This window comes from Talpa occidentalis, unplaced genomic scaffold, assembly GCF_014898055.3.
Source record: "Talpa occidentalis isolate TD23 unplaced genomic scaffold, MPIMG_talOcc4v2.1 talOcc4.10, whole genome shotgun sequence".
Taxonomy (NCBI): domain Eukaryota; kingdom Metazoa; phylum Chordata; class Mammalia; order Eulipotyphla; family Talpidae; genus Talpa; species Talpa occidentalis.
In genome coordinates this window covers 38,361,818-38,380,783 of record NW_023600993.1, presented here as the reverse complement: position 1 = coordinate 38,380,783, position 18,966 = coordinate 38,361,818, and the positions used below count along the sequence as shown (strand labels likewise).

At 41.2% G+C, this 18,966-nt stretch overlaps 1 protein-coding gene across 1 annotated transcript in view; it reads right to left on the bottom strand.

Moving 5' to 3' along the window:
- Positions 1–18,966, bottom strand: part of CACNA2D3 (calcium voltage-gated channel auxiliary subunit alpha2delta 3) — an 807,400-nt gene that overhangs the window by 440,225 nt on the left and 348,209 nt on the right. Inside the window, 3 exon segments of the mRNA XM_054694676.1 lie at positions 5,743–5,817; positions 16,870–17,020; positions 17,115–17,175. Of these exon segments, the coding sequence (XP_054550651.1) occupies positions 5,743–5,817; positions 16,870–17,020; positions 17,115–17,175 (287 nt within the window).

Sequence of the window (18,966 nt, the reverse complement as noted above, 5' to 3'; positions counted from 1 at the left end):
CCATATGATCCAGCAATTCCACTCCTAGGTATTTACCCAAAGGACAAAGAAACATCAATTCCAAAGAACACCTGCACCCCTATGTTTATAGCAGCACTGTTTACAATAGCTAAGCTTTGGAAACAACCCAAATGCCCAAAAATAGATGACTGGATCAAGAAGATGTGGTACATATATACCATGGAATATTACTCAGCATTCAAAAAAGATAAACACATGCAATTTGCAGCAACATGGATGGCACTGGAAGGGATCATGCTCAGCGAAATAAGCCAAAAAGAAAAAGAAAAATAAAAAAAAAAAATGTCTCTTCATATCTTTTGCCCATTTCTAATTGGGCTGTTTGTTTTTATTGTTGAGTTTCAGATTTATTTGTATATCCTATATATACTTGTTCTCTATCAAATGTGTGGTTTATATATATCATTCTCCAAGCAATGGATTGGGTAAAGACATTTGCAAAACACAAAACTTTTTTCATTCTTTCTCAGCAGGTTCTTCACATAGCAATGTTTTTCTCTAATTTTAATGAAATCTGTTTCATAAGATTTTCTTCTTATGAGTTGTGCTTTTGTGTCAAGCCCAGGAACTCTTTGCCTGGCCCTAGATACTGAAGAGTTTCCCCTGGGTTTTGTTCAGAGAATGTCATAATTGTTCATTTTATATTTAAGTCTTTGATCCATTTGAGGTAAATTATATTTAAATTGTAAGGTTTGCATCAAAGGTAGAATGTTTTTTGTTTGTTTTTCCTTGCTTATGAATGGATGTTCACCTTTTCATTTGTTGAAAAGGACATCCTTCTTCTACTGAATCATTCTTGAAATTCTTGCACTTTGTCAAAAAAATCTACTGGGCATATTCATGTGAGTATCTGTCTGTACTCCTCTTTATATTCTGTAGATCTCTATGTCTACTCCTCCATCAATACCACACCCTCTTGTTTACTGTAACTACTGTCTTAATACTGGGTAGATTGATTTCTTCTACTTTATTCTTCTTCAAGATAGAATTTGTATTCTCGGCCCTATGAATGTCTATATAAATTTTAGAATATCCTTGTGTATGTCTACAAAATCCTTGCTGGGAATGAAAGGAATTGAATTAACTTTACATATTATTTTGTGGAAAATAGATACATTTGCTATGTTGAAACTTCCACCTATGTATATTATCAGTCTCTGCATTTACTTAGGCCTTCTTTAATATCTTTCATTAGCATTTTGTAATTTTCAGCACAATAAAACCTATACATGTTTTACTAGGTTTATTTAGAACAATTATAAGTGGCATTGCCTTTTAAAATGTTTTCCATATATTCAGTTAAAATACAGAAATATTTTTGTGTGTTGATCTTGTACATGTAACTTTGCTGAATTCATTAGTTCTAGTAAGTTTTTGGATTCTGTCATTTTAGGCAGATTCTTTTTTTTCTACATATATAAGCTAATCATCTGAAAATAGGAATAGTTTGCTTTCTTCCTTTCTGAACTGTATGCCTTTTACTTCTTCTTGTAGCCTTACTACATTAGTTAGAACTTACAACACTATGCTGAGTGTTAAAGACTGAGATTGACTGCATGGATTTAAAAGAAATGATCCAGTCATAGACTGACTACAAGAAATTTACTTGAAATTCAATAACAAAAGTATGTTGAAAGTAAAATGATGGGAAAAGACATACCATGCAAAGATTATTTTTTTAATGGCAGGTGTGGCTTTATTAATGTCAGAGTAAAGGAAATTGTCAAAGATAAATATATACTAAACTAAACTATGGTGTACTATGACACTCCCTTTGATTTTCATGATTTCATATGAGAAATTTGCTATCATACAAATTGGTAATCTAAGTAATTTGTCTGTTCTCTTTGGCTGCTTTCCAAATTTTTCCTATCTAATTACTATTTACTTATGATGTGCCTTGGCATGGATTTACTTGGGTTTATCCCACTTGGAATTTACTTAGCTTCTTGAATATATATGTTTATTTCTTTTACCATATGGATGTTTTCACTATACACATACACGCATATGCATATATAAAGCTGGGGTAAAGCTGTCTCTTGGTCTTTTCAGGGGGAACTAGGGTAAAGCTATCTCTTGCCCTGGGGGACTGCAGTAAAGGTATTTTTTTATGTCTTCAAATTTGTTACTTATCAGGAGTGACTGAAATATAATTTAGTTCCTGAATATCATCATCATCATCACCACCATAGAAATGGTTTTAAGAGAAAACTTATCAGAGAATATTATTGCTTCCTATTTTCAACTAGTAAATAGTTGTTGCTGATAAACAGATAGCTAACAATCTGTTGAGAATGCTAAGGATATTTGATATAATAAAACATTCCTGCTTACAGGTGAGGGGTGGGGCAAAGAAATAGGAAATAACTTATGTTTACTTCTTGATTTCATCTTTAAATATCTATTCAATCCCATACTCTCTCCTCTCCACGGACTTTGAAGATATGAATGTTAGCTCTTTTATTATTGCCCCACATCCCTGAGATTCTGTTCATTTTGTTCTAGTTTATTTCTCACTGTTTTTCAGACTGGGTAATTTCTATTGATCTTCCCTGAAGTTCTCTTATTCCATTTGCTGTCATCTCCACTTCATTATAGTCACGCGTTGCTCACCAACAAAGATCTGAGAAATGCACTGCTAGGCTATTTCATTTTTGTGCACACATCATAGAATGTACTTGCAGAAACCTAGCTGGTACAGCTGACTACACATTTATGGGGGTACCACTACCATACATGCAGTCTGCTGGTGACCAGAACTAAATTAAGTTCACCTGACCATATTGAGCTGATCGAGTGGATGTTTGATTTTTGGTGACTGTAATTTTTAGTTCTATAATTTCCATTTGACTCTTTTTTACAACTTATATTTCTTTGCTGAGATTTATTGTTTTTTTAAACTTGTTTCATGAGAATTCCTAATTGATTGCTTGTTGAAGCATTTCTATAATTTCCACATCTGATCTATGTCAATATTGGCTTTTCTTTGTTGTATTTTTTCATTCATGTTGTGATTTTCCAAGTTCTTGGGATAACAAAAAATTATGAATTGCATTCTGGACATTTTGGGTTGTATATTACATGTCTCTGGATATTATTTAAGCTATTTTCTTACCAGTCTCTCTGTTGAGGTGGAAGCACAAGGTGCAAATAGGTATGAGTGTCATAGAGGATCAACTTCCCGCCAGTCCTGCTGAAAATGTGGAGGATTGGGCTCTGGCTGTTCCACTGTGTGTGGCTGGGGTGGGAAAGATATTGTCACAAATACTCTCAGTTGTTAGATCATTGTTTACCTGGTTTTTAGGTAAACGTTTTATTGTTGTCCATGCTTATTGTTGCTCTAGATAGGTGATTTTTGGGACTCTTTTTAGGCTTTATGACAATCAATCTTCAAAACTAGGAAGTTCACCGCCTTCTTTCCACTTCATAATTTGTTATTCAGAGTTTTTCAATTGTAAGAGAGAAAATCTAATTAGGAAATGGTTGCTTCATTTTGGCAGATTTTTTTTTATCTTATTAGTTAACTAATTAAATTTCTTATTTTTTTCTATTCAAAACTACTCTACTCTTCAATATCCATAAATTCACTTGTTCACTTAGAAAGTTGCCTAAAGAAAGGTCTTGATCATTTTAAACCTCTTTTCTATTAAATTTTGTAAACAACATCCATGAAGGGCTATTTGAGTTTCTTAAAGATATTCAATGTTGTACTGTTGCATTGGGCAACAAGACACTGACAAAGACACAGGAGTCATAGAGCAGGCTACATGATGCAGGATGCTGCTGAGAGCAAGATCCTGGCTGTTTTTATTGATAGAATAATCATACAGCATCAGCTATATGCATTAGGAGGACAAGGATAAAAGAATGGGTGAAACTCAGAAATGACATCTAGGGCTTGGGGGGGACATGATTCTGCTGACCATGTTATCAGCTTGATGACCAAGTATTGTAGTCAAAACTGGACCCCAGGCCCCTGGCCATGGTCCTAATCTTATCAACAAGACATTCCACAGATCAGCATCTGGGGTTCCTTGTCATACATTGGTCCTGGCCCCCGGGCGTTCCTGGTCATACCTCATGATGTATGAGTTGGGAGTAAGTTGATGCATCTGTCCTCAGGCCCCCAGGCATTCCTGGTCAAACCTCTTGATGCATACCCTTCCCAGAGCGAGCAAGCTTTCTGCCCTTGATTGATATGAAAGGCACCTTGTAAGGTTTGACTCATATGACTGTGATTGGACAGTTTGGACCTTTGTATAGGAATGCAGAACTGCAGATAACCATAATGGTGGCTGAACAGGCCGCTGAAGTTTAGCAGACCCACAATGTACTATTGGGAAAGGGGTGGAAATCAGACCCAGGCAATAGCACCAAGGGGACAGTCCCTAGAAAAATGTAGCTGTAGTTTAAGTAATTTCTCTTTTCCTAACTTAGCCTAGAAAATGACCATGAACAAATATTCCTTAAACTGTTCTTTGAAATACAATGGGCTTTTTTCTCCCTCCTAAAAACAAAAAAATAAATCTCATTATGGTGTTTCATCCACTTAAACTGATACTTGTATATTGATTCCTCCTTCAATATATCTTCCTTTTGTTATATAATATTTATGGAGCAGGTAATGCTGAAGCATTGAGGATACAGCAGTGAGAAGATATCATCCTTATCCTTATAATGGGTACCTTCTAATCCAGGAGATGTTACCCCAATGGCTACCTGCAGTATAAACCATGAAAACTGACCTTTTTTATGTAATGCTTGACTCAAGGTCTGTAGTGAGGCATCCAATTCAAAAAAAGTGTTCTCTCTCTCTCTCTCTCTCTCTCTCTCTCACACACACACACACACACACACACACATACACATACAAACGCACACAACCAGCTACAGGACTAGGTAAGAGAGAGCCAGGCTGCCATCCCCCAACAAAAGTTCCTTTGTATTTCACATCCTGGGGATTTGGAGAACTGATCAGTTATTGGAGATGACCCTTAACTTCAATAAAATCTGAAGTCCAGGCATACATCTACAATCTACAATCCACAATCTTTCCCCTTCCCCCGCCCCCAGCAATCTTACTGTGGTTTAGATGTCCTGTGTAATTTGTAATTTCCAGGACTTGTAAGTAACACACATCTATTTTTTTTCAAATTTTCTTGATGGTTATGGCTGAAGAGCATCTTGCAATCTTCACAAGAACCCCAAAACCTGATCCACTAATAATACTGGTTTAAAGGGGGAAATGTTTGGAGAATTCAGGTGAGTCCCCAGGCATTTCTAGCCAATAGCATTATTATCAATAGCCTAAGACAGATACAATATCCTAACTCCATAATTATTAAATCAATTATTTATGTGCAACAAAAGATATAACAAGTGGATTCAACATTTGATGAAACTTCAGCAAGAGTAATATTATTTCAGGGATATCAACCCAGGGGTCAAGTACAACATAGGAAGTCCTTAGCATAAAAGAAAATCAAAGCTATTGTTTCAGGACTATCGAGCATCTGAACCCAGTTCTCTTACTGCCATGATTTTATGTGTGTCTCTTCATAAATGTTCTACAAGCTGGGATTCCTATGGTCTCAATCAAAGGGAAGTACATTTAATGAGTTTCTCAAATCTAGGGCAGAATCATTGTATGTGATCACTATGAGGGGGAAAGAGGTGTCCTACTGCCCTTTGATGTGCCTGCCCAGCAAAGAGCCCTACCTCCTTGTTGGTCCTGTCGGCTTGCACCAATGTTCCATTCAGGCAAGGTTCCACATAGTGAAGCTCCTCATTATACTGCAAGGGAAGAGACAGGCAATAAGAAACAATTAAGCATTCGAAGGATACTAAATCATTTTAAAGATACTCACAGGGAAACAAAATGATGACATGATCATGCTTCATTATTTCACTTAAGGTAACTTTCTCAATTGGTGTCACTATAGAAAATCATGTTTAAGTGTCAAACACAGACTTCCTTGTGAAGACTTCCATACACCAGCCTGTGAGCATGGCAGTGTTCAGGGTATACATGGTTAACTGACTATCCTTTTGGGCTATTTCCAAAGACTGGTGCCATCTGAGCATGGCTATCAGCTCATGGTCCAGGTGGAATCCCAAGAGCATCCCAGAACTGGGTAGATACAACTCAGCTCCTGTCTTTGGCTCCATGGAACCAGGGGAACCACCAGTGGGTCACATGTGAGGGAGGACAGAATGGGGGCAAGGGGAGGCCTTGATGTTCCCTGTTCACTCTGGAAAGCTACTCATATACAATGACACCATCTTCCACACAGGTCACCCAGTCTTCCCATCATTTTTGATCCCAAATAGCCAAAATACATCTCTTTGTTTTTGTCCAAAGCTCACAACTAAGAAGAAGAAATTTGAGTGCTTCTATTCTCATTTCTTTCATTTAGCTCAATTCTCTGCACTGCAGCTAGGATGGGCTTTCCAAACACAAATCTGATCATCTTGCCTTTTGTCAGCAGCACCCCATTGCTCTTCAGATGAATCTTCCTAGGGCTCGGCAGGGCTCTGAACACTAGGCCCTGTTCTAGCATCTTCACTCATTAGCCCTCCCCATAAACTTAGCAGAAGACAGCTCTGATTCCCACCCTGTCCTCTGACATATTCTCTTTTCCGGCAGACCTTTCACCACTGTTTCTTCTGTCTGAGTCCCCACTCTGGCATCTTCCAGTCAACTATTCATCCCCAGAGTCAGTTCTTTCTTAACTCTGCCAGGAAGCAACTTCCTCTGGGTGCAGGTGGGGTCCATTTCCTGTACACCCCCAGATTCTAACTGCCCTGTGCCTGAATCCCTCATCAGTCTGGAGCCCCTGTTATGTCTGTGTCTGATTCTCCATATATCCCATGTGACAAGCATAGTATATGCCGGGAACAATTTGTTCGATGACAGTGACCAAAGGCTCAGTCCAGAACTCCAAGAGGAAAAAATGAGAAACGTCTCTCACAGGGCCAGTTTTTGAACTGTGTCTAACTAAAGAGTTTGGACTTTAAATCTGTAGGCAGTGAAGCCCATTGAGGGCTGCGGGCAGGGGGTGAGTGATATAAAGAGATGATGTTGGGACATTTGCTCTGGACACTCTGCAGGGGCGAACTGGCCTGTGGCTACAATGACAGTGACTAGGATGCGTCAGGTTCCACATGCCCAGATGCCTACTCAGCAAGCAGGAGTAGCAGTGACACTAGTATCAGTAACTAACCATCACTGAGCTCAAACTTCATCTAGGTTTAGGCTAGCCCTCACTCACAAGCTCTCTCAACCTCACGCGATAAGTACTTCCAATCTCTCTCCCGTTACAGATGGGGAAAATGAGGCACAGTCTCTGGGAAGGTAATAAGGGGTAGAGTCCAGATTCAAACCCAGGTGGTCTGATCTCACAATCACTAACCTCAGGACCTCAAAGCCCAACTGCTCTCCACCCCTCAATACTTAATGTTTTCCATCAGTGTGACTTCTGCCCCTCTTCAATTATTTAATCTGTGCTCTGAGTCATACAAAGCATGAGAAAAATTCTTTCCCCATTGTCTTAGAGCTTAGGTCTCCTCTGATAAGCATGGAAAACATACATTTATGCAGTTTTGAAATTAACCATTCACAAATGGGAGTATGACCTCTCATCCAAAAAATGGATGTCATCTCAGGACAGTTGAATTGCACAATTCAACCTGAAGAACTTCTCTGAAGTTCTCATTCCTCATGATACTGACACTAGAAGCTGCAAAAAAACAGCTGCTTTCCCCCTCCCTTGCTGACTTATTTCGTTCAGGGTGACAATATGCCCATTCCTAAGGCCTGAAACAATCCGTCTCTGTCATCACAGCTCTCCAGTTCCCCCCCTGCTGGGTACATGCTTTCCTGGCCTGTCTTGCATTGGAGGGGTGATAAAGAGACCATTCCCAGACAATGAAACAGAAGGGGATGCTTTCTGCGCAGTTAGTTGCAATGAAATTTTTTTCTTGCCCTGAAAGGAAAACTGTTCTATACCCACCGCCTTCCTCCCCACTTAGGACATTATTGCAGAATTGCTAGAAACATGCTGCAGTCATAAGGTGATAAGATTAAGAATAAAAGGCAAAGGTCAAGGGAGACAGAGCCCCAGTGGGTCCTTGATGACACTGTTTAACTATGGTCCAATGCCAGCTGCTCTCCTTACGGCTTCTCCCAGGAGATGACTATACGTCTATGTGCAGAAGCAACCATTATTCAATTGTTGCATAACCTGCACCACCAATGAGACAATTCAGTAAAGAGTCAACACAGAACCTGGCACACTTCCTAAATGATGCAACAACCTCGGTTCTTCTTCCTTTTAGCCCTCCATCTTGAGGTAAATTTAATTCATCTACATTTTGCCTAAAATTGATCAAAGTTGATTATAGGAACTGTGCAGTCTAAGCTGGGAGTCAAAATATTTGGGTTCAAGCCCTGCCTCTGCTATGTAGTCACTGTGTGCCCTTGGGGAAGGCACTAAACCTCTCTGATCCCTGATTCTTACACATAAGAAGGTGCTGATTCATCTTCTGTTTCCTTTCTGGGGGCCCCTATGAGGATCCAACAGGGCAACGGACCTGAAGCTGCTTTGCTGATGCAAAGGCCTGTACATGTGGGGGGCATCATAGGGGGTCTAAAAGTAAAGAAGACCAAGAAGTTCTTGCCCTCATCAGGGAGGAACATGTGCAGTAATCAAAACCATGCTGCCGCCGCTGTGTGTGCCGTGGCCACAGTGGAGGAATCTGCTCTTCTGAATCCCCGCCAGCTTGTTAGTGGCATCATCCAAGCTTGCAGTTGACTAATTTCCCTTGACTGCATCAGGATAAAGCTATGCTGAGCAATCTGGTCTGTATCACCACAGGGAGATGGCTTAGCCGTCTGTGTGAGGGCGCAGTGTGCTTGGGGCAGCTGTGCCGAGGAGGCCCATCGGTGTACCTGCTCCCTACGCCACCCAGGGCCCCACTCCAAGGGTATCCAAGGGCTCCCTGCACAGAGAACTGTCTCTAGGGTCCCAGCAGCACTCCCTCCAGAAACCTTTCTGTTTCTGCATTCCCACAGATGTTCCCAAGATTCCCACTTTGTGAAACCATGGTGCGGGTGGCCATATTAAGTTGCAACTGAAGATCTGGTCATCTAAATGCAATGGCTTTATAAATTACTCTCTTCATCCTTACTTAATGAGGTATCAGTAGTCTAAAGTAGGAAAGGATGCAATGCACATTGTCACTGACCAGATGAGGCTTACTTCTGCCCTTTGCTCTTGCTTCCTACCACTCCCAAGACTGAAACTTAAAGAGGCCCTCAACCTCTCTGCTCCTGATGTGGTTAATCCCTCCTGCAAATTTCTAGGGAAAAAGAGGAGTCTCTTCACAGCTAGGAGAGGACACAGGCAGCCCTAAAGATGATGATCCACTCAGTCCACGAACCACATGGTAAGAAGACAGACAAAGAATATTTATCTCTTAAACAGCTTACAAATTTCCCCATGGTTACCAGGTCTCAATCACTGTTGGTTTTCTTCTCCCATTCTCCTTCCTGGTAAGCCCTCCTATTCTGATTCACACAAGAGTAGAACTGGAGAGATAAAACAACAGAGGCAGACAAGCCTGGAGTCTAGTCTGGCTCTGCCACCCGCTATCTGGGTGACCTTGGCCAACGCATCTCAGTTCTTTGAGCCTAGTGTTTGTGTTGGGCCAATGAGGACTGTAACTGCCCCTCACTCATGACCTCACTCTGAGGATGAAATGAGATAATTCAATAAAAGTCATCACAGGGGGCCTCCCTGGTGGCACAAGGATTTAAGACACAACCTACGAAGGTGTCTGCAACCACTGCAGCATGAGTTCAATCCCTGGCCAGGGAGCTGACCCACATTGCACAGCGGCCTCTCCTGACTCACCCGCTGCTCCCCTCAGCAGTGTATTTCAGTAGATCTGCCTGTTCTGTTCCCCACTCTGTCTCTGGTGAATCCTCTCACCCCCCCAAACCGCTGGCCTGTACCCCAATTCTTATATGCATAAATAAATCTTTAAAAAAAAAGAGTCATTACAGAACCCAGCATGTAAGAAAGAGAAAGAAAGCCTCTGAGGGCACATGCACAAGAAAGATGTTCTTGTGACATCCCCATATGCTGCATGGAGAGGAAGGATAATGGGCGTTCTCTCCACACAGAGCTGCTAAGTAGGAAGGGGTGAAGAGGAAGGCAGTGACCTGATTTTGGAAACAGGGCTCAGCTCACATGCCCCACTGAACTTCCTCCAGAGAGCAGAGTCTGCACTCGTTGGAGAGAAGTGCTGACACTAGGAGGCATAGGCGACTGTCTAAATACCTGAGACATCGGCCGCCAGGGCATGTAGCCACACACTGTCTCACTGCATCCACAATCTGAACCTTCCCAGTGACCCAGCTCTTTAGCAAACCAGGAGCCAAAACTGTGCGACCAGCTTACTGCCAAATCCTTTCCCGGGAAGGCATCTGCCAAGAACCTTTTGTTCCTTTGTTTGCTCAATGAATATTAACCAGGCACCTGCTATGTGCCAGGGACATAAAACACTGGCTAAATTTGCACATGATCACCCATGTGGAGCGATTGTAAACCTCTTTGTCTTACTTTTATTAGTAAAAGGATATGCTGATTACATCTGAAGACAATGTGTGCTTCTCATGATAATAAGCACTTATTTGTGATGTCAGGACTGTCCATCCAAAAACAGAAACAAGCTTGAGACAAACCCACAATCTTCTTCGAAAGTCAGACTACATCCCTCCTCAGTTCTCGTGGGGACTGTCCCTCCCTCTTGCCCAAGCCAGCCGGGGACATATCACCATCTGCCTTTTCCTCCCTTTTGTCCAATCTCTGTAAGCATTCCCACATGTCCCATTTTAAAGACCCAGAAAAATCCTCAGTGGGGATTTGAATGGAGATCTAAAATAGGAAAGGTGACTTTTTAAGCTTCATTAAATGAATGGCCAGAAAATTTTGGAGAAGAATCTAAAAACAAGGAACAAATGTGCTGGATTCGACCAAGGTCCCCTGAAATTCATGCAAGCTTTGCTTTAGTGTAGAATCATATCACATATTGGCTCATATAAAGTGCAACCCAGAGACTGGAGAGTGAAGGGCAGCTCCCTCTGAGTTCTGGATAATCTGAGGACTCTGAACCCTGCTAGATCAGTGAAAGCAAAGGAGCCTCAGGCCTAGTAGGAGAAGATCCCCAGTTATCTAAAAAAAAGAGAGTGAGGAGAAATGAACTAAGAAGGGAGAGATTTAGGGGGATGTAAGTGTAAGTCCTCCACTGCCTCCAGATGAAGCTTCCATTTCTCTTCGTGTCTGGCTAGACTTGTTTTGATGTGGTCAATCCAGTCCCTCTCATTTCATCCTCAACCCCCAGCCACTCTACTGCCCATGTTCACAACCACTCCAATATTTCCAGATGCTGACCTCTTTTCCATCAGTCCAACTAGGTCTGTCTGCACTTCCTCAAGGTGGGAAAGGGGTCACTCCAATCTGCAAATAGCCCTTCCCTCCTCTGCTTCTTGTCCCTCCCTTCATCCTACCTCCCTGCATATGTGGTTAAGGCCCATGTATCTGAAAGTATTCACTTTATCATTATTTCTTCTGAAAAGTCTTCCCTAAGCCCCCAATTGGCTACATGTCCCAGTTCTGCCCACCCCCAGTGTCTTCACTGTTCCCCCCTGAGTGCTTTCACACCCAACTCTTACACATGCAAAGGTTGAAGAAGATAAGTGAGGGAAGACAACCTGTCCTCATTGACAAAGGCAGCTTTGGTACTTAACTCTTTGCACTCAATAGCATTTTCTGAATGGATGAAGAGTAAAGAACAAAGAAACAAGAAGGCAAAGTTGTAGAGAAAATGATCAGTGTGAAAACGGCTAGGAACAAAATCAGAAGAAAAAAACCAAGAGGGAGAAAAAAGATGATTATCTCTAGTCCCTTCAAAAAAAAATATATCAAAAAAGGAAAGGAAGTAAATGGGTATGTTTTACAGAACCCTAATTACCACAGAAACCCCACATAATTAAAATACTGATATGTTTATACAATACAAGAAACTGATACAGAATTGGAACTCCATTAAATATTTTATGGTTTTATTGGTGCACTTTTGATTAAATAACCTTTCGAATGAAAATGTATAGGAATTATGTAATGAAGCAGATGAACCCACAATATTTTCACCAACACAAGGCATCCCAGGGATCTTTTGCATTACAAAAGTTTCTTGTGTAATTTGAAACACGACTGGACATAATTAGCAGTACAGAACAAATAAGCACTGAAAGAAAATACCATCCTCATACTTTTAATACGGAATCGATTACTTTAAAAAGCAAATCCACTGCAAGCAAAGCACTGGAGAAATGGTTCTAAAGAAAATTCTACAAATTAAAACCAGGGCACCAGAAAGTTCTGGGCTGAACCAACAAACGATGTTCTCTATTCCACTCTGCAAAAACTCAGGCTACAGGAGGCATTTAAATTCATTTAACAATATCAGCCCAGTTAATACTGTGTTCATTTAATGCCTGGCTTAGGCTTCTGTAAAATGATTTTTCAAATTTCAGCATTGGATGGAATTAGCACCCTCATTTTTATGATAATATTGTTAATTTAATGCATGGCTTGGAGTGAGGTTTCAAAGTGAATCAGAAAAATATGCCTTTTCTCTTGTCAGAGACATCTCTCTTCATGCACTAGTGGTTTGACCTTAAATTTTAACTTCCACTGCACAAAATCACTCTCAGATTTCAATGATTCCTTTATAATTCAATCATTTAGCTCATCAGTCTTAGATAGACTTTACCGTGCCCTGCCCATGAAAGCTGAAACAATTTATAATAGTATCTTTGCATGTTTATTCTCTGGAAAGACCTGGATCGGAAACATTTCAGTATAATATGTAAGATGCACTTAGCAATGAACTTGATACAAACATACAAAACTGACTGGGATGGCCAAGGAAAGTCTTCCTGCTATTAAATCTTTTTTCTCCTTTACTCATTATGGCAGTGCAAATCAAATTGCAATGAAGAATTAGATTTGTACAAATAAAAATCTACAATGCACAAGGGTTACCAACATTAAAAACAAAGATTGCACTTTTTATTTCCTCTATAAACCAGTGAAATGTCTCTCCTCAGACATCTAACCAGCAAGCAAGAGAAAGCTGGCAGTGTAGTGAAGGGTGAAATGATAATATCCTCTCCCAGAAATGGGATCCAGCCCACAAGAACAATGCACTCAGATTTGCAGGTTATCCTAGATGGAGCTTCAAATATCCCCCTCCCCAGCACTTGCAAGAGCTTGCACTGGGGTCCGTCTCTATACAGAGGCACTAACCACTTCAAAGAAACTGAGGGAAAACCCACACTGTATTACTAGAGCAATTTTGCCAGGATGGAAACTGGAGGTGGTAGTGGGGAAACACAGCAATATGAAACACAATTCAGCAAGGCAAAATTGGTGAACCATACTTAGGGGTGAGAGAGAAAACTCAAGGGAATGCAATGAAGATTTACCAATTACAAATCTCCTGCTGAGAACTCTCAAATGCCAGGGGAATGGGTTGAATGTTTGTGTTCCTCCCCAACAAAAATTCATATATGGAAGCCCTAACCCCAATGTGATGGTATTTGGAGATTGGGGGGGGGGTCTTGAGTTAAGGTTAGATGAGATCATGAGGGTGGGGCATTTATGAAGATCATACCCTTAAAAGGGAAAACTTGAGAGAGCTTCTCCACATGCGCACAGGAGGAAAGGGTGGTGTGAGCACACAGTGAGCAGGTGATTGTCTGCAAGTCAGGAGGGAATCTTCATCTGAAATCAAACCCTGCCAGACCTTGATCTTGGACTTTCCAGCCTCTAGAATTGTGAGAAAATTAAGTTCTGTTGTTTAAGTTACCCAGTCTCTGGGCTTTTGTTATGGCAGACGGTGCCAATACATTTTGTAATTGTGTAGACTTTATTTCTGCTCAGTGGACATTGTAATCATATCTAACTGCACATACCTTTTGGTCTGGAAGCACAACGAACCATACAATACACAGACAAGTCCATTCACACAACCCTCCTGGGCAGAAAAGAGACTGGTAACAGCATAGTATTCAGCAAAGGGGAAATGGTTATGAAATGTATGTCAACTGCAGGTGATGGAATGCCCTTCTGTTCTAATTCATGTGATAACAGTGTGAGTACAGAGGGAGGCCAAAATGGGTGAAAAACACATGAGCATAGAGGCAAGTTGCTGAATATTCTGTAAATTAAGATTCTATTTTTATGGAAATTATGCATTCACATGCACACAAAAATCTGGAAGGATATGGACCAAATGGAAAGATAATGGGGAACATTTCTGTATTGTTTATATTTTTTACACACACTGCCTAGTTAAAAGCAATGTGTAAAAGTTACTGTTAATTCATGGTTTCTTTTATGACCTCGGGCTTTTAATAGAAATTCACTAACATACTTGATTCATTCCCTTACCCATTAGGGAAACACAGTTCATGATTTTAACTAACAAAGCTTCAAATAAAAAAGTTCAGAGTGTCCTCTAGTTGTCAAAATAATTACATAAGTAGTCTTGAAGCCAATCATTTATGTTGAAAACTAGCAAACAGATGTACAGTGAGGGTTAATGGAAACTCTAATGGGTCTCTTTATACAATTTTGGATAAAAAATTTATTTTCCTTAACTGTTCTACAACAACCGGCTTGTCTACTTTTAATTATCTTAATCTTCCTCTCTTCATTATAGAGTTGACACTGTTTGTATATCTTAATGAAGTTATAGAGATTATTTCAATCGATTGGTTTTGTTACCAGAACAATAAATCCTGACTGATAAAGGATTCACAACGTAATTAGTTAGCTCATCTTATTATGTGAATTTCTGGTACTTCTGTAATGAGTAATTAAAGATTAATAAGAAAGATAGTCTCAAATTAGCTGCTTCTTATCTCTAAATGCTTCAGGATGTGGGGGAGGATCAGGCCACATCTGAATATTCATAAGAGTGGTAACTTGAGTAACTTCTTGATTTGGAAGAACTTCTAAGTCTCTAAAGTATCCTTTGAAATAACTGTGCCCACCGGCCCTGTAAGTTTCACAGTAAAAACAGCTTAACTACATCCTCTTTGCTTCTGCTCAGGAAGCAGGACAAGGACAATGGCGAGATGCCCGCTGTGCTATTTTTTCAGACTGTGACCTCCAGCTGGTACAGCCCCCTATGCCTGACTCCACACTGTGAGGCACAAGTGTGGAAGATCCAAGGAGCGATTCCCCATCCGGCACTAGGCACTCTGCACATTCTTAGGATGCCAGGATGCCGCTTGCTAGAACTATTCATTCAATAAAATGTTAAACTCCTGCAATTTACTAGGCACTGAGGATAGTTCAATGAGTGAACAAGACTGACCCCTGCTCTCATGGAATCTATTATTCTCTATTGTCTCCCTTTCTTTAGGGCTTTTTAAATTCTAAAGCTAGAAATCATAGGCCCCTATAGTTGCTCTCTTTTTCTCAGTCTCATCAGAAGCAGGATACCAAGCCAGGCAATCGCCCCCATGAGCCACAGTCAAAGTGGGAGCCACATCCGTGCAGAAGGTGGCCCCGACACAGGGTCAAGTGAGGACACACTCTTTTCAGGGGCAAAGGGAAGCCATGTGAACAACTGCACCCCACTCTTCAAATAGCACCCCTTCTTTCAAATCTGATCATTGATCAGGGGACTCCCGTGCACCAACTTGGTGATCCCTCCAGCGACCCTGTGGGCCAGGTGACCACATCCACTTCACAGCTGGCAGGCTGATGCTCAGAAGCAAGTGTTCTATCCCAAGATGCACAGCTGTATGTGGCAGAAATAGGATTCCAAACTGAGACCCACCCCAAAGGCCAAGCTCTGCCCCCTAGCACGTGCCTCCGCTGCCTGCTACAGGCCACTCCAGGTCCCAGACAGAGCTGATGTGAGCAAACACCAGGTGACCATCACACATAGGTACCTGGTTAAGTTCTCAAATGACTCCAATCTTTGAGAAATGAAAAGGAAGGAAATTTTGATGGTCATACCAGACAATTGGGGAGGTATGAAAAAGAACTGGATATAGAAGCCTGAACCACAGCTTCTTTCCAGGGCACTGGTCCATGCCTTGTCTCAGGCTTGGGTCTCAGACCTCTCACTCTCCAGCAGTGTGAGCTTGGGCAAGATACTGACACACTCTGGACTTCAGCAGCTTCCTCTTATAAAATGTCTAGACAACACCCTACCACCCGGAGTTCCTGTGTGGAATGAAGATAATGCAAACATGAAGCATAAGGCAACTGGCACATAGTAGGTACTTAATAAATGTCACTTTTGTTTCTAAAGCTGAGGTAAAGTGCCCTAAGTGTTTTAAACTACTCTCTCTATATTTTAGTTGTTTTATCTTCATGATTATTATTATTAGCATCATCATAAGGCTAATCTATCTTAATCTCTATGTGAGAATTTCTAATAATTCAAAGAAAATCTTGCTAGATAGAGCTAAGTCCTCAAAGTTCTGAAAAGGCCAGCTTCCCAGGAAAACCAAATCTGGCACTACTTCTCCAAATGACAATGTCTGGGTGCTAAGTTAGGAGAGATGTGCCTCACTGCACCCCCAGGCTCCAAAGCCCCTCTAATATCACAAGTCAAGGAACTCACATGGGACTAACCAGTCCTCACCCAGGGCATTAATGCTGTGTACACAAAGGCAGTACAAACACTACCAGGCTGCTGCTTAAAGAGCAAATGAGCCCAAAGTGCAAGGAAAGCACAAACAGCTGCACTCACAGCAATTATGTTGAAGAAGTCGTCGTCTCCCAGCGTATCCAGAATAGATGAGACTGTTTGCTTTGCTATAGTTAGACGGAGCCCTTTCATGCTGCCGCTGACATCAACCAAAATGACCACGTCTTTTGGAGAAGTTGCTGCCTGGATGTACCTAGGTTGGGGGAAGAGGAAGTAAAAATGAGTCCTGAGCTTCTCTGCAAGTCGTTTCTTTACAAAAATAACTGCGAGGTTTGACCATTTCCTACCATTTTCGGTTCCTGCAGTCAAAGGCAATGACTCCATTCTCATCTGGTTCCCATTTAATCCCTAGAAGAAAAATGGAGTTATGAGAAACCCAGAAACTTCAAATATTTATTCATAGCATTTCAAGGCTGCTCTGCTTTGCTGATTGAAAGGACCGGGTGAAAAATCACATGCGAAGACCAACCCTGGAGTTCATTGCATGCTCCATCACCAGCTCTGGGGAGGTGCTATAGGGCCCTCACCACTACAGCAAACACAGCCTCAGCTCAGCTGATCCCAGACTAGTTCTTGGAGGGTGGTGACATCCTTGTGACGTGCTGTCCATCAAGAAAGGACATGACTCCAGCCCTTCCCTGTGACTAAAGATAAAGCTCGACAAGCTCATTTCTCACTGTCTAGCAAATCACTGGACTTGGTGGCACCATTCATAGATCTCTGGGCAAATGGGGGTTTGGTCCCTGGACAGGGGAGGTAATGTCTCCAGCATGGGTACGTGGAGAGAAAGGAGATAAGAAAGCATTTGAAACGCTTCCATCTCAGAACATATGCAGGTCTCTTTTCTCCTCCCTCCTGCTTTTAACATCAGGAATTTTGGCCTCGCCTTCCACACTGAAATGACATAATATGGTCCTAAGTATGCTGCAAATAAAGTTTGAATTTCAGTTTTTGAAATCTGGGGATTTTTTCCTCACATTTAAAATAGGACCAACCTCCTCAGTCTCGTGGTTTGCAGACTGGTTGGGATATGTCCAAGGATGATGGTTTTTATTTACAAGTTAGTTTTTAAGAATAAAATTTCATTTAAAAAGAAAAACACTGCCTAGAAATTAGAGAAAATGAATATTTTTGACCATCTATGCTACTCGGGGATGGAAGGTTGAAAACATAGGCTTTAGGGTTAAGAAAATCAAAACAGAAAAATTATTTTCACAGGAGAAAATTCAGGCTCAGACTGCAGTATTGAGCTTCTCCTATCCAACTGAGAAAGGCCAGCTTTCTGGATGACACTGGGCTAATAATAGGCATGTGCTTATGATGACTTACTAAGATAACTTATTAAGATAAATTATTACACAGAAAGCCGTGAGATGGCAGTTTGTAGCCTACAAAGTTATTTTGTTCTGTCCTCTTTGTGCCTACATTTCCCATCTGCAGAAGTGCCTACTTTAAAGAACTCCTGGTAACAAATCAGAATGCAGAAGTATGAGAAGTCGCTGCCAAATGAAGGTCATTAGGTAATGAAGATAAAGTAAAACTGACATGATATTGTACACTAAGGAATAAGAATGCAATCTATTGAAAAGTATAGGACACAATGCTAATATGGCTAGGATGCCACAGTCTTGACACATAATGAAATTATATCCATGGTGAGGCTAGGTAATGTTCCCATTTATAATTCCAAAGAGAACTGGTTTCACTCCACTATAAAGAAAAAACTTTAACATGTGGACCCAAGGCAGACATTCAGTGAATGACTCTTGAATTGTGGCGAATGTTTTCAGCATCCTCCGCTCTGCCCCTCTGCCTTCCTCTCCCATCACAGCCCCATCGCTGTGTCTGCCAGTGGGAGGAGAAAACCTGAAATTCCCTTTCACTGTCGCTGGCATTTAGGCCAGGGCCAGGGACAAGGAATTAATGATACTGGATGCTTCTTTTTTTTGGAATTGAGATCATTTCCCTGCAAATGGGCTTAGAGCCCCTCCTGGGCACTGCTGAAACTTAGTGCTTTTTGAAAAGTCAATGTGAAATTCATCTGCTGGGAAGGCCTGTAAAGGATACAACTGCAGAGGGACAGGTCCAGAGCCTCCTGCCGACTGAGCATGTGTTCCTCAAGCTCCAAGCTCTCTACCG